General features: G+C 40.1%; 1 protein-coding gene across 1 annotated transcript in view; it reads right to left on the bottom strand.

Annotated features, from left to right (window-relative positions):
- PACRG (parkin coregulated) overlaps positions 1-16,626 on the bottom strand; it is a 535,538-nt gene that overhangs the window by 454,371 nt on the left and 64,541 nt on the right. The window contains exon 2 of the mRNA XM_052645515.1: positions 15,949-16,083. Within this exon, the coding sequence (XP_052501475.1) occupies positions 15,949-16,083 (135 nt within the window). The remainder of the gene's footprint in view (positions 1-15,948; positions 16,084-16,626) is intronic.

Genomic DNA, 16,626 nt, shown 5'->3' with positions numbered 1-16,626 from the left:
GACTCTTGAGAGTCCCTTGGACTGCAAGGAGATCCAAGCAGTCCATTCTAAAGGAGATCAGCCCTGGGTGTTCTTTGGAAGGAATGATGCTAAAGCTGAAACTCCAGTACTTTGGTCACTTCATACAAAGAGTTGACTCATTGGAAAAGACTCTGATGCTGGGAGGGATTAGGGGCAGGAGGAGAAGGGGACGACAGAGGATGAGATGGCTGGATGGCATCCCCGACTCAATGGATGTGAATCTGAGTGAACTCCGGGAGATGGTGATGGGCAGGGAGGCCTGGCGTGCTGCGATTCATGGGGTCGCAAAGAGTTGGACATGACTGAGCGACTGAACTGAACTGAACTGAAGACCCTCTCATTTTAAATTTGTCTACAAAAATTATTTGAAGCAGATATTAAAGCAGCAAATGTTAAACACATACTGCAGAAAGGGTTAGGAACATACGAGCTACCCAAAAGGAACCACTTGACATGTACTGTTTCTTTGCCGGACAGTGACTCTAAACTTCTTAGGACCAGAGGAAGACAACAACCCGGCTACAGAAGCTACCACTCTGTCTCACCAGTTGTTAAGTATTCGCTTCCTTTCAGAGTCGATGAGTCACTGTTGCCTGGGTATTGATGGAATCGTGTAACTTCTCTGTAATAGAATACAGTCCAATAATGGACACAGCTAAATTGGACTCAGCTATTTTAAACAGCTTCTGGACAAGAGTCTCTGACACTGTGTCTCCCAACATGCTACCAAATTACCTATGAAGATTCAGAAAAAGATGAGAACATGACATGCAAGAGAAAACCAGGTATAATAATGAGTGCACACGCAGGAAGAAAAGGGGTTTCTGCAGATGAAGAGGCCTGTGGAACTGGCAGGCAAAACCGCAGTTCATGATCAACTCATATGCTGCAACCAGAGGCACCCATTCTAAAGTTGGTAGGTTTGGAGTGTTTTTTTTTTTTTTTTTGAATCCCTCCTACACTTTCTGCTCCCTCAGAAACATAAGATCTGGAACAAACTCCATTGCGGGGCGGGCGTGGAGTAGGCCAGTATTCTGTGGCTGTGAAGTAGGTACTTTTTAAGACGAAGTGTACTCCTTTTCATTCTCATCCCCATAACCATCACACCCACATCCATTCACAGCCAACTCTCAAAAAACAAGTGAAGTGGGGATGCAGACCCCTGGTAGCACACTGCACTGCATTCTGGAAAGTGGTGTGCCCCATGAGCAAGGTAAGGGTAAGGCTAAAGGCAGAGAAAAACACAGCTGAGTATGTGCACATTTCTGGAACTTGCCTACTCCGTCGATCTCAGTGTCAGAAGTCACGGAAAATTCCTTTTTTATCACCAGAAGAGGACTAGCTGAAGCACGTCCATACCAATCTTCAGGGACTGGGGGAGCTTGGCAGTCCACCCAAGGATACTGACAAGGAGAGCTCATTTGTCCCCAAGCAGAGAATGAATGAGGTCAAGGGCTATGACATGTTCTAAGCCTCGGCAAACACCAATTCTAGACTGAGGTGGACTGAAAATAATGGGCATTAAAAACACACTGCACGTGTCTGTGTGTGTGCGTGCTCAGTCATGTCTGACTCTGTGTGACCTCATAGACTGTGGCCCACCAGGCTCCTCTGTTCATAGGATTATCCAGGCAAGAATGTTGGAGTGCATTGCCATTTCCTTCTCCAGGGGATCTTCCTGACCCAGGGATTGAACCCATGTCTCTTACGTCTCCTACACCGGCAGGCAGGTTCTTTACCACTGGCACCACCAGGGAAGCCCAATATCCTAACCCCAAAAGAAAACAGAATATCATCTTATAGACTTAGATGTTGAGGAAGCCCCTTTAAATTCACTGCTACTGATGCTAAGTCACTTCAGTCGTGTCCGACTCTGTGCGACCCCATAGACAGCAGCCCACCAGGCTCCCCCGTCCCTGGGATTCTCCAGGCAAGAACACTGGAGTGGGTTGTCAATTCCTTCTCCAATGCATAAAAGTGAACAGTGAAAGTGAAGTTGCTCAGTCGTGTCCGACTCTTAGCGATCCCATGGACTGCAGCCCACCAGGCTCCTCCATCCATGGGATTTTCCAGGCAAGAGTACTGGAGTGGGGTGCCATTGCCTTCTCCATTAAACTCACTATGTTCATAATTAGTGATTTTTAGAAATGAGCATGTTCAAGGGTCCAAGAACCCAGAAATCTATATGGTGAAAATGTAGCTAAGTTGGTAAAGAATCTGCCTGCAATGCAGGAGACCTGGGTTCAAATCCCTGTGTCAGGAAGATCCTCTGGAGAAGGAAATGGCACCCCACTCCAGTATTCTTGCCTGGGGAATCCCGTGGACAGAGGACCCTGGCAGGCTACAGTCTGTGGGGTCCCAAGAGTTGGACACAACTTAGCATCTAAACCACATGTTCAAAGGTCCAAGAAGCCAGAAATCTATATGGTGAAAATAGGCAAAGGCTGAGAAAATGAGATTTTTACCATTAGGGAACAATCAGATATATTTGCAAGATATAACATATGTGAAATGTACAATAATGCTGACAATAGTATTGCTTGTAATAGCCAAACACTGAAGAAAAGCATTAATACCTAAGGAAAACATTACTATTGAACAACATGAAATTGGTTAAATTATGGAACTGTCTAGAACTTCCCAAAATAATTTTTAAAGTGCATATGCAAGTTATGACTTGTAATTACTTTTTAAAAGTTACAAAGTATGAACAAAACATTTTTTAAAATTTGTATACATACATATATTTGCATATGGTGAGAAAAGGTCTGAAAAGTTAATCCTAAAAACGTAAAAGAGGCTACCTGAAGGTGGGGTGGATTATAGTTGATTCATATTTTTATTTTTGCTTATTTGTATTACAAAATGCAGATAAAAATATCAGAAAATTTTCTATGATAAACCTATTTGTACAATAATTTTTAAGCCAGTATGTACAACAATATCAGTCAACAATATAAACATTTGCAAGGTTAACTATAGCAGTGTAAGTTAAATTTGAATTTGAGGCACTAGTAGACAAATTGATACTAAAGAAAATAGAAAATGGAGGAAATCTCTTCCAGAAGTTATTTAAAATGAATAAAGAGCTAAAAATTAAGTATGGGAGACAATGATAGAAATGACAGGATGAAAGACAAGGATGAAACTAAATAACAACTCAAGAAAAGGGAGGCTTAAAGGTTTTATAGCTTGAAGGTTTCATGAGATTTCCCTAATTCAGGCTGGAATGCAGTCTTGGAAATTCCTCAGGACTTTTTTCCTATAAGGGATATGTCTTAGGTTGAAGGGGGAGACTGGCCCAGAATAATTCTATCAACTATCTTTGTTCACTTTTTATACTTTACCCAATAGCAAGAAATGTGTTTCATATTTAATAAACCATTTCTTAATATCTCTTTGCTATTCTCCAAAACTATACTACCAGCATGTTCATAATGAGGAATCCACTTATGTGGTTGTCATGGCAGCTTAAGATTTGCTTAAGGAGATGCTGCATGCCTGCCAGTGCAGGAGGCACGGGTTCAATCCACAGTCTGCAAAGACCCCACATGCCAAGGAGCGATGAAGCCCATTTGCCAGCATTATTGAGCCTGTGCTCCAGAGCCAGGGAGCTGCAACCACTGAGGCCACGTGCCGAAACTGCTGAGTACCGCACGCGCTAGAGCCTGTGTGCCACAGCAGGAGAAGCCACCCCTGCGAGAAGCCCGCCCGCCACGGCGAGACGCGGCCCCGGCCCGCCTCGGCGAGACAAAAGCCCGGGCAGAGTGCAGACCTAGCACAGCCAAAACTAAAATAAATAACATAAAAGCGCGCGTGTAGAAGACAGCTGAACTCGAACAGTAGGCTAAAAGGGGCTACCTTTGGGTAAATGTCACCCTATGTATACACTTCATTCAACTTCAAAATTTTCAAAAACAGTAATACTTTTCAGTTAGAAGAAAAGTTAGAAAATCTAAGAATAAGGGCATACAGATTTGATATACCATATAATGACAAATATTTCTTCACAAACTATTATGTATACTATGATCTCAACTGAGAAGATAAGACAGAAATACTGTGAAAAATGTTAACAGCTGCCTTCAGTGAGTGGTGGGAAGATGACTGATTCATTTATTCCTTCTACTTTTCAGTATTTTTTATTTTATAAGATAAAATCTATACATTTCATATTGAGAATAAAACTTCATGCTGCTGCTGCTAAGTCCCTTTGGTCGTGTCCGACTCCGTGCGGCCCCATAGACGGAAGCCCACCAGGCTCCCCCGTCCCTGGGATTCTCCAGGCAAGAACACTGGAGTGGCTTGCCATTTCCGTCTCCAATGCGTGAAAGTGAAAAGTGAAAGTGAAGTCACTCAGTCGTGTCCAACTCTCAGCAACTCCATGGACCGCAGCCCACCAGGCTCCTCCGTCCATGGGATTTTCCAGGCAAGAGTATTGGAGTGGGGTGCCATTGCCTTCTCCCATAAAACTTTATAGGTAATAATAAAGATAAAAATTTACATTTTTCAGTTCAGTTCAGTCACCCAATCGTGTCTGACTCTTTGCAAGCCCATGGACTACAGCACGCCAGGCCTCCCTGTCCATCACCAACTCCCAGACCTTACTCAAACTCTTGTCCATTGAGTCGGTGATGGCATCCAACCATCTCATCCTCTGTTGTCCCCTTCTCCTCCTGCCTTCAATCTTTCCCAGCACCAGGGTCTTTTCATATGAGTCAGTTCTTCACATCAGGTGGCCAAAGTACTGGAGTTTCAGCTTCAGCATCAGTCCTTCCAATGAATATTCAGGACTGATTTCCTTTAGGATGGACTGGTTGGATCTCCTTGCAATTCAAGGGACTCTCAAGGGTCTTCTCCAACACCACAGATCAAAAGCATCAGTTCTTCGGCACTAAGCTTTCTTTATGGTATAACTCTCACATCCATACATTACTACTGGAAAAACCTACATTTTTACATGAGTTTAACTAATTAATCTACCAGAATTAATTTTTGTAGAGAATTTTCAGTCAGCATAACCTTCTTTCTATAAAGGTAAAACATTCCCTGAAGTTGTTGCCTCAAATATATATTAAAATTGATATGAATATTCATTAATACTTTGTTTAGATTTTACCTGAAAGTAACAGAGAAACTTAAATATAACTTAGGGTAGTTGAAAATTTACTTAGTATCTAGAAGCCTCAAATATAAAGACACTGATCACTCTAAATAAAAACATCAACCAAATGATTACTTTTAACCTATCATACCCTCAATCTGATTCCTGTGTCATCTGTCAAACTTTTGATCCCAAAACTACTTCAATAAAAAGAAGGAGTATCTGACAAGTGATAAGAGAGAGGCAAACATGCATTATATCACTAATTGGAATAGAACTGAAAATTCACTCTCCGGGGAGACAAAGAAAAATTATCAAAAGTCTGACTTGTGTCCCTAAACAAAACTTTCTGAAAAACAGCAACACTCATTTTTTGTTTAAAAGATTGTTGTTGTTCCGTCACTTGGTCGTGTCTGACTCCCTGCGACCCCATGGACTGCTGCACACCAGGCTTCCCTGTCCTTCGCCATCCCCCGGAGTTTGCTCCAACTCGTGTCCATTGAGTCGGTGATGCCATCTAGCCATCTCATCCTCTTTTTAAAGACTGGATGCTTCTGAGATGGCAACATTTATCTCGGGGAGGGTGGCAGCAGCCCCATTTCTTCAAGGGATAGTGATAGAGCATCTCAGCTGTGGTACCCTGGCTCCACCAAGACCACTGCTACTTCTCAAGAGCAGGGGCTGTGTAACTTGAGAAACGGGAGCCATTTGTTTTCCCTCTAGCTGTCAGCCCACTGAGATGAAACTTACAGCATCGCTTGTTCCCCCTGGGCCCCTTGTAATGTGAATTGTCTTTAGCCGATGCTTACCAAATCACTGTCACGTAACAGCGGCCGACCTTTCTTTTCAATCTACGCACTTTCCAGGAGTTATAAATCAGTTGACTTTCAAGCTCGATGAGACAGCATATGCCTTAGTTTGAAGAACAGATGGAGGCTTGGGGGGAAATTGTTTCTGCAGGCTCGCTACAAGCAGCACTGCTCCATAAAAGTGAACCATTCGCACTAATTTCTCACATAAATTACACAGGCAGCAGGGAGCACCAGCCCATTCAGCAGAAAACCTTTCATAGAGCTTTCGGAGGTCATCTGACCAATTTAAATTAAAGTTATTTCTGATACATGGCTGTATTTTCACGCCGTACACTTTTAAGACAGAGCAATTCACATCAAATAAAAGGATGGCATTAATTGTGCATGCAGTCCCTTCCTTCAGAAAACACCAAAACGCACTTTAATTGCCGGAGGATTATTATTTTTTTCAAGACTTTGAGAAAAAGCTCTATCTATTAATTAATCACAGAGGAATTAATAGCGGAAACGCGGCAGCCTTTCTTGTACAAAAATTAGGTAAATTGTCATTTTTCTTGCAAAATTTGCCTTACAAGTTCTGCTAAGGCCTGTTATCCAAACTCAAGCTTTGGCAGTTATCAAAAAATATAGAAGCCCAGGACAATTCAAAGAATATATTCATTCTTTCTTCATGTAAAACAAATTATTCAATTCAAATAAATTTGCTTATAAGATTTTAAAGATCAATATCGATTTTGCCTGCGGTAATAGATACAGTGTTAATTTTTTGAATCCTGAAGAAACTGAAACATTAAGAAACTGAAGGCACCAGAGGACTTAATTATTAATCAAAATTACAGAGTTTTGAGAACTATATACTGAGGGTTAATGGATCAGATATCATATCGCAGTGGGATTTACTTTAAAACGCGGTTGTATTTACAGATAATGAGCTATCATGGTTTGGAATGATTTTAATTATAAGAAAATTAGCGTACATTTTAATAATAATTATAGTCAATAAATGTTTTTCCCGGTAGAAATTATCAGTCATGTCAATGAAAACAGTCACATTGACAGAGCTGTTTATGTTTCATGAATACCAATGCCTCTGAGAACTGAAAAAAGAAGAGAACGTGCTGGAGAAGAAATTCTTAACAGAGTCATATATGAGTATTAAAAACTTGGGGGCTGACATGGAACTGAAGGCACGATCCAGACACCATCAGTAGATACTCTTTTACAAATTTAGGCATCCAATTATCTTATGCACAGCATTTTCTTTACTCGAATGTTCAGACCGAACATACATTTTCAGTCATTTGTAAAGAAAAATAAACATCGAAAATCACTGGGAAAGCATTACATATAATTTAAGAATTTTCAAGGTAAAATTCAACCTACAGAAACTGTTGCATACAGCTCTGGACTGTGTGTTCAAATTAACTTGCTGGTGCTTATCTTAATTTGCTACCAGAAGACTTGGTCTCTACGGCTAATTTCTAATTAATTGTTTGTTCTTTAAGCTATTTCATGACTATCTTGAACTATGGCTATTTTAGTAACTGTGAAACAAACTTTATTAGCCCTCAATTAAAAAGGGCCATGCCAATCACCCAGTACATGGTCGTCACCAAAGAGAGTAAGGCCTAGAGGGTGAGACACACGCTCATGAAACAGTGTCCTGAGAAGTGGAACTTAGCGGTAACCAGTTGCGGGATGTTTTATATTCATTCAACACACATCGCTGGGCATCAGCTCTGTGCCAGACACTCCTTCAGGGACTGCACCAGCTTGAGGGAGGGAACAAGCTAGAAATAAAGACACAATCCCTGGCTTAGAAGTATTTAGGGTATGTCATTTTTATTAGCCTTGCTACTGGCTCCATTGTAGGTCCCCATCTGGTTTTCATTTTCTCTCATCTTCCCTGTTATATGCTAAATTTCTCTTTTTTACAGTTCTTTGTAAAACAGCTTAAAATCTCTTAGCAAAATGTTAAAGTGGATTAAAGTTTATAAATGAATATACATATAACTCATTGATTAAACTACAGAAAAATGTGTTTTAATTACATAATTAATGTTGCTTTATGAATTAATTTTTAATCAAAAAACAAAGTTGCATGATCCAAGTTTTAATCAACAAGTAATGTATAATTTATAACATTAACCTCAGGGAACTATGCTTCAATGGTGAAATTCTATGCACCTCCAATAGGCCAGGGAGGGAGATGCATTTTGGGCAAAGAGGAGGGGCCACCTAAAGTCCATTCTCTCTTGGACCTACCTGTGTGCATCACAGGCGCACAGTTCTGGTTTTATTCATTTAATTTCAACATAACTGGCTACCAAAGATTATTTACATATCAAAGACTAAGAAAACAAGAATGCGGAAATGCCCCAGGTTGCTATGCTAATTTGGACAATGCCACTATGCAGTTTCTATGACTTAAGAAGGCAAGTTTGAAAAAAAATTAACAGGAAAAAACTGAGTAAGATTCCTTTTAAAAAGACTAAAAAGTATGTGTGGTTCAGGACAGATTATATAAGGTGCTGAGAAATAAAATGGTATACGGTTTCAGACAAGGTTTATACCTGTCTGTTGTATGCAGTTTATTTTTTTACAACTTTCCATTTTGAAGAAGACCTCAAAATCCTCTCCAGTTAGGCACGTAGTTTTCCTGTTGCATCTCTTCTTTTTCTGTCTTAAAGACTTCTATAAGTAGAACAGTGCAGAGCTCTTAGGGACCAAAACCAGACTTATTTTCATTTGTGTTAAGACTAAGTGTAAGAGTAATAGTATCACTTGAGACTGATGATGCAGAGTATTTAGAGACAGCAAAGAGAAAACACATGATACACAGTCTCAGGAAGAAATGTTTGATTAGAAAGGTGAGACTTGGTTAGACAGATTTAAAATGACTGTGGTCATCAGTCCTTATAAACAAAAATTAAAACTTTAAGAATCTGTTTATATTATCTATGTCGAAAGGATACTGAAATCCTTTTGACAGACAAAATTTACACCTAAACTTTTAACAAATCAATAGGACATAGACTAACTCTTCACTAGAAAACCGGACAATTTAAGAAGAGGGCTCAAAAGAGAAGCAAATTAGTTAAGCACATAAAAGTGTTTAACGATCCTAATAATCAACAAACAAAATGAGATGCTTTACCCATCACTTTAGTGAAAGTGAAGTCGCTCAGTCGTGTCTGACTCTTTGCGACCCCATGGACTGCAGCTTTCCAGGCTCCTCTGTCCATGGGATTTTCCAGGCAAGAGTACTGGAGTGGGTTGCCATTTCCTTCTCCAGGGAGTCTTCCCGACTCAGGGATTGAACCCGGCTCTCCCGCATTGTAGGCGGACACTTTACCGTCTAAGCCATCAGGGAAACCTATCACCTTAGCAGACTCTTATTTTAAAGGAGGATTCAGTAATGAACATGGTTCTCTGGAATGACTGCTTTTAAAATATTACTTTTGACCTACTAATTCCTCTTCAGGGAATTTAACCTAAGGATGCAATCAGAGGTAGAAACAAAGGTTTATGTATCTGGGTGTTTCATTTAATATTATTTAGAAATTATATCCCCTCTGAAATTGAAATAATCCTATAATATCTAACAGTTGGAAAATAGTTGATGAAGTATGATTTTAAATTGAAGAAAGCAGGGAAAACCACTAAGGCATTCAGGTATGACCTAAATTAAATCCCCTGTGATTATACAGTGAAAGTGACAAAGAGATTCAAGGAATTAGATCTGATAGACAGAGTGCCTGAAGAACTATGGATGGAGGATCAAGACATTGTACAGGAGGTTGTGATCAAAACCATCCCCAAGAGAAGGAAATGCAAAAAGGCAAAATGGTTGTGTGAGGAGGGCTAACAAATAGCTCAGAAAAAATGAGAAGTGAAAGGCAAAGGAGAAAAGGAAAGATATACCTATCTGAATGCAGAGCTCCAAAGAATAGCAAGGAGAGATAAGAAAGCCTTCCTCAGTGATCAATGCAAAGAAATAGAGGAAAACAACAGGATGGGAAAGACTAGAGATCTCTTCAAGAAAATTAGAGATACCAAGGGAACATTTCATGCAAGTTCAGTTCAGTTCAGTCACTCAGTCGTGTCTGACTCTTTGCGACCCCATGAATAGCAGCACGCCAGGCCTCCCTGTCCATCACCAACTCCCAGAGTTCACTCAAACTCACGTCCATCGAGTCGGTGATGCCATCCAGCCATCTCATCCTCTGTTGTCCCCTTTTCCTCCTGCCCCCAATCCCTCCCAGCATCAGAGTCTTTTATATGCAGAGTACATCAAGAGAAACGCTGGGCTGGTTGAAGCACAAGCTGGAATCAAGATTGCTGGGAGAAATATCAATAACCTCAGATATGAAGATGACACCACCCTTATGGCAGAAAGTGAAGAGGAACTAAAAAGCTTCTTGATGAACGTGAAAGAGGAGAGTGAAAAAGTTGGCTTAACATTCAGAAAACTAAGATCATGGCATCTGGTCCCATCACTTCATGGGAAATAGATGGGGAAACAGTGGAAAGAGTGTCAGACTTTATTTTTTGGGGCTCCAAAATCACTGTAGATGGTGACTGCAGCCATGAAATTAAAAGACGCTTGCTCCTTGGAAGAAAAGTTAAGACCAACCTAGATGGCATATTCAAAAGCAGAGACATTACTTTGCCAACAAAGGTCCACCTAGTCAAGGCTATGGTTTTCCCAGTGGTCATGTATGGATGTGAGAGTTGTACAGTGAAGAAAGCTGAGTGCCGAAGAATTGATGCTTTTGAAATGTGGTGTTGGAGAAGACTCTTGAGAGTCCCTTGGCCTGCAAGGAGATCCAAGCAGTCCATTCTAAAGGAGATCAGCCCTGGGTGTTCTTTGGAAGGAATGATGTTAAAGCTGAAACTCCAGTACTTTGGCCACCTCATGCAAAGAGGTGACTCATTGGAAAAGACTCTGATGCTGGGAGGGATTGGGGGCAGGAGGAGAAGGGGACGACAGAGGGGCACAATAAAGGACAGAAACTGTATGGACCTAACAGAAGCAGAAGATATTAAGAAAAGGTGGCAAGAATACACAGAAGAACTATACAAAAAAGATCTAATGATCCAGATAACCACGATGGTGTGATTGCTCACCTAGAGTCAGACATCCTGGAATACAAAGTCAAGTGGGCCTTAGGGAGCATCACTACAAACAAAGCTAGTAGAGGTCAAATCCTAAAAGACGATGCTGTGAAAGTGCTGCACTCAATATGCCAGGGAATTTGGAAAACTCAGCAGTGCCCACAAGACTGGAAAAGGTCAGTTTTCATTCCAGTTTCAAAGAAGGTCACTGCCAAAGTATGTTCAAACTACTGCACAATTATACTCATTCCACCTGCTAGCAAAGTAATGCTCAAAATCCTTCAAGCTAGGCTCCAATGGTACATGAACTGAGAACTTCCAGATATTCAAACTGGATTTAGAAAAGACAGAGGAACCAGAGATCAAATTGCCAACATCTATTGGATCACAGAAGAAGCAAGAGAATTTCAGAAAAATATCTACTTCTGTTTCACTGACTATACAAAAGCCTATGTGTGGATTACAACAAACTCTGGAAAACTCTTAGAGATGGGAATAACAGACCACGTTACCTGCCTCCTGAGAAACCTCAGGAGGTCAAAAGCAAGTCAAGAAGCGACAGTTAGAACCAGGCATTGAACAATGTCCTGGTTCCAAATTGGAAAAGGTATATGTCAAGGCTGTATATTGTCACCCTGATTATTTAACTTACCCCAGAATGCCGGGCTAGATGAAGCACAAGCTGGAATCAAGATTGCCAGGACAAAATATCAATAACCTCAGATATGCAGATGACACCACCTTTGTGGCAGAAAGCAAAGAAGAACTAAAGAGCCTCTTGATGAAAGTGAAAGAGGAGAGTGAAAAAGTTGGCTTAAAACTCAACAGTCAAAAAGCAAAGATCATAGCATACAGTCCAATCACTTCATGGCAAATAGATGGGGGAACAATGGAAACAGTGACAGATTTTATTTTTGGAACTCCAAAATCTCTGCAGATGATGACTGGAGCCATGAAATTAAAAGATGCTTGCTCCTTGGAAGAAAAGCTATGACCAACCTAGACAGCATATTAAAAACCAGAGACATTACTTTGTCAACAAAGGTCCATCTAGCCAAGGCTATGGTTTTTCCAGTAGTCATGCATGGATGTGTGAGTTGGACCATAAAGAAAGCTGAGTGCCGAAGAAGCAATGATGCTTTTGAACTGTAGTGATGGAGAAGACTCTTAAGAGTCCCTTGAACAGCAAGGAGATCAAACCAGTCAATCCTAAAGGAAATCAGTCATGAATATTCATTGGAAGGACTGATGCTGAAGCTGAAACCCAATACTTTGGCCACCTGATGGGAAGAACTGACTCATTGGAAAAGACCCTGATGCTAGGAAAGATTGAAGGCAGGAAGAGAAGGGGATAACAGAGGATGAGAAGGCTGGATGGCATCACTGACTCAATGGACATGAGTTTGAGCAAGCTCTGGGAGTTGGTGATGGACAGGGAAGACTGGAGTGCCACAGTCCATGGGTTCCAAAGAGTCGGACACGACTGAGCAACTGAACTGAACTGAACTGAACTGATTCATCTTTCATAGATCATTAAGTGCCCCTGATAAGTATATAGAAAATTTTGCTACAAATATCTTGCAAAAGTTTTTTTCATATTTACCAAGGAATGCATAAGAAGCACAGCCATCTCAAAGATGCATATACCAGTCTTATTTTTTCATTTTAATAATGATTCTCAGATAGTTCTAAGTCTCCTCTCTGGCTAGCAGGTCCAAGCATTTATTTTTGACTGAATTATCTTATCTTAATCTAGAGCAGCACTGTCTAATATGGTAACCATGCAGCTATTTAAATTAAAATTAATTAAAATCTAAAATTTAGTTCCTTGGGCTCACTGGAGACATTTCAAGTGCTTAATGGCCACATATGGCTACTTGTAATGTATTAGACATTACAGATGAAGCACACTTCCACCATTGCTGAAAGACGCATTAGACCATGCTTGGATCTTTAGCGATACCACAAGGGATACACTAAACTGCACAGATTCTGGCATTTGGTTTGCCCTGTTGTTCTGACAAGTGGAAGAAATGATCATTTCATGGGCTCTAAACTATGATGGCAGTTCAGGATGTGGGTTGAGAAACCTAACCTTGCAAAGACATTTCTTGAAATTCTGATAAAGGAAATGGATCTCCTTACCACTTAATTACACACACCATTTCAGGTCTCACCACCACTCTTGGAGGCCTAGGGGTGTCACAAGGACTGTGGAGAGAGGACAGGTACTTTCCTGGGAATCAGAGCTACTCAGAAGTGTTCAGCAAGGGGCAAGCTAGGCCATGAGCTGAGAAGTTCGCTTGACCAGAGCTCTATCCACACACAAGGGAGTATAGTGCCGGGTCTGGGGCAGTTTTTAGGGCGGTTTTTGCAGGGTGCTTGAGAGTCCCTTGGACTGCAAGGAGATCCAACCAGTCCATCCTAAAGGAGATCAGTCCTGGGTGTTCACTGGAAGGACTGATGGTGAAGATGAAACTCCAATACTTTGACCACCTCATGTGAAGAGTTGAATCATTGGAAAAGACCCTGATGTTGGGAGGGATTGGGGACAGAAGGAGAAGGGGACAACAGAGGATGAGATGGCTGGATGGCATCACCGACTCAATGGACATGAGTTTGAGTAAACTCCAGGAGTTGGTGATGGACAGGGAGGCCTGGCGTGCTGTGATTCACAGGGTCGCAAAGAGTCGGACACGACAGAGCGACTGAACTGAATTGAACTGGGGGGCCCTGCTTTCTTCAGCATTCAATGTCCATTTCTTAGAAATGTTATCCTAAAAGAAGGCCTCTGGTCTTACCAAGTATCAGACGTTCCCCACAGTATATGTGCCAAGAATACGAATAAATATGAGAGATTGCTCACAAGCCTGTGCTTAATAAGTTTAATGTTTTATCTTCAGCATTATAGTAGTACAATTGAAATCTGGTTGGCAAAGCTTTAAAGGATAGAAGTCTACCTTCTATCCTAGTTATAGGATAAGATGTCTTTTTAAATGTATGCTATTATCCTACCAGCAGCAGCAAATAAATTGCTTCCTCTTTAATCTGACTTTTTAGCTTGCTGAATCACTACAATAGTCAATAGTAGCTTAAAAGAATTAATATAGCTATAAAAAAGAAAAGCAGTTTATATGCCATCTGACTGCTGGAGTACCAAAGATAACGCCAAATGACTCATCCTATGCTTTTATTATTTTCAAGATAAACTTTTTTTTGTCTCTTGACATTTCTAGAAGTTATTCAAGATTATTCAAGCAGGTCAAAAAAAAATCTATGGATTCTTTTATTGATACAATTTTTATGTGCTAAAATTATGTAAAACACCAAAATCTACTTGTTTTGCATAAGGAAATATGGCATATTCTTTTACTCAAAAGGAATCAAGTTCTTAAGCATCTCTATGTTACCATGCATGAATTGGTACATTGACACAAACTCTAAAGCCATGTAATTAATCAAATGCAAACCAACCCCTAATTAAAGTTTTGAAGACTGAAATATCTAAATTAGTTATATTGCTATATATTTTTCTCATCATGCACATTTTCATATAACAAATGCAAATTTTAAGACAGACGATTAAAACCAAGATAATAATGTCCTTCATTTGCCTAAAATATATGACAAAACTTAATAACAAGGACAACTTCAGATTTCCCTTGCCAAGTAACTTTTTAATAAGTTTAGTAACTGGATATTATGTGACTGCTCAAGACCTAGAAATGTCTGATAATTACGTGAAACCATTTAAAGACATACCAGATGTAATACAATCAATTCTTTCAGTTTTTCCAAAAAAGAAGGAAAAGGTTAATTTTAATGAATCGTTGTAAGCTGTTTACTTTGATGAAGTCTTCACTTTGATCATTCTTATTTTTTAACATAAGTTTGTTACTAATTATAAACAATCCTGACATTCGCCCTTCAGACAATACTGTGGGACTTTTTCGCTACATGGATCAATTGCTAAATTCAAAATATTTGGCAAAACCTTTTGTGTTCCTTAACCTGATGCTATGCTCACACACATGCAACTGCTTTCCAGTCTTCAGGCAGAGAAGCCCTTTTAGCTGATAAATATCACCCAAAGCAAAGTCCTTGATAACAAAAAATAATTAAATAGCAGAAGCTGGTTAGAGATCAGCATTCATTTTTCAAATTAAATGTAAAAGCCTTCTCTAGTTGAGAGATTGGCAAGTTTTTACAAATAACACCAGCGAGCCTTTTAGAAAGAAACACAGCCACATTAGAATGGAGTCATTAGGCAATACATTTATTTTGAAGCCAATTAACCTTTTGTCAGAAAAATGTCGGTGCTATAAGGCTTTCAGCGGTGGAGGTCAGTCTCTAACAGAGCTCCTGTGACAGCCCTGCGCCGGCTGACACGTGCTGCAGACAGAGAGGAGAGGGCCTCCGTCAGAGCCCGCCTGCTTTTGTATTCCACTCTGCATTTCCAGGGAGCAGACAATCTTGACCTATCCATTTAGGTAATTAAAGCTTCCATTTGGAAGTGTCCTGCAGGAAGGTGAAATCTGGGGGGAGATAAATGGCTGTTGCTCTCCACATCCAGCCACCAGTTCCATCATTTGATGGACTGCCTGAAACGGGCTGGAATGCCAGGTTCTCATAAAAATAGAGATGAATCGGTCAGCACACAATTCTCCAAGGCAAAGCAACTCTGTCATTTCCTTTTCCTGCAGGCTGTAATTTAATTGTTAGTCAAGGTGGGCAGCTGACACAGAGGGGCTTCCTCTAAGAGCTTACCCACCATCTTCCACTCACCGAGAAATCACTCCAGCTTATTTACTTATCAGTCAAGAGTGTTTGGCACTGGGAGATACAGCTTCCACAGCGAGCACAGCTGGTTCTCGCAGCTGCACAAGGACTTACCTTCCACGCTATTTTGTTTCCTTTCGAATCATGTTCAAGGGCAATTGGAAAGTCTCCTCGTTCATAAAATTTTCGAAACGCTGTGGGTTTGGTGGGTCTTTCTTTGAATGCTCCTGCACTTGGAGGGCCTCTCACCTTCAAAGAAAAAAATAAAAAAAATAAAAGTAGGAATCAGGTTTTAAAACACATGGGAAAATGCATGATGAAAAGACTTTGGCTTTTATAAGTTTCATTTTGTACAAAATGTCAAATTATCTTAATAATGGGCAACAAAAATCTCACAAACATTTGGAGAAAAAAAATTTATAACACTGTTAAGGATTCACTTTATTTCAAGCTATCTTACAAAGTACTCCTAGAAAGTGTCACTTTAAAAATATTACTTTGTAAGGAAGAAAAGCCTGAACTTTTGTTTAAGAAAAATATTTTAATAAAAGCAACTAAGTTCAGAGTGTTAAAACTTTTAAGATTCCTAATAACTGCAAGTTCTAATCCAAGTCTGATATACTTTGTGGAATATTCTAGAAATAAATTTAAAATATCACCTTCAAATCTTTCTATATAAATAAAATAAAAATAATATGTTCTCAAGGTATGAATATTAACCACAAAACCATAAATGTGTGATAAAAGTTTTTTTGTTGTTTAATCTCTCAGTTGTGTGCAACTCTTTGGGAC

Source organism: Budorcas taxicolor, chromosome 9 (genome assembly GCF_023091745.1).
Source record: "Budorcas taxicolor isolate Tak-1 chromosome 9, Takin1.1, whole genome shotgun sequence".
Lineage (NCBI taxonomy): Eukaryota > Metazoa > Chordata > Mammalia > Artiodactyla > Bovidae > Budorcas > Budorcas taxicolor.
Note: the sequence above shows the minus strand (reverse complement) of the source record. Positions and strands in the feature narration are given on the sequence as shown.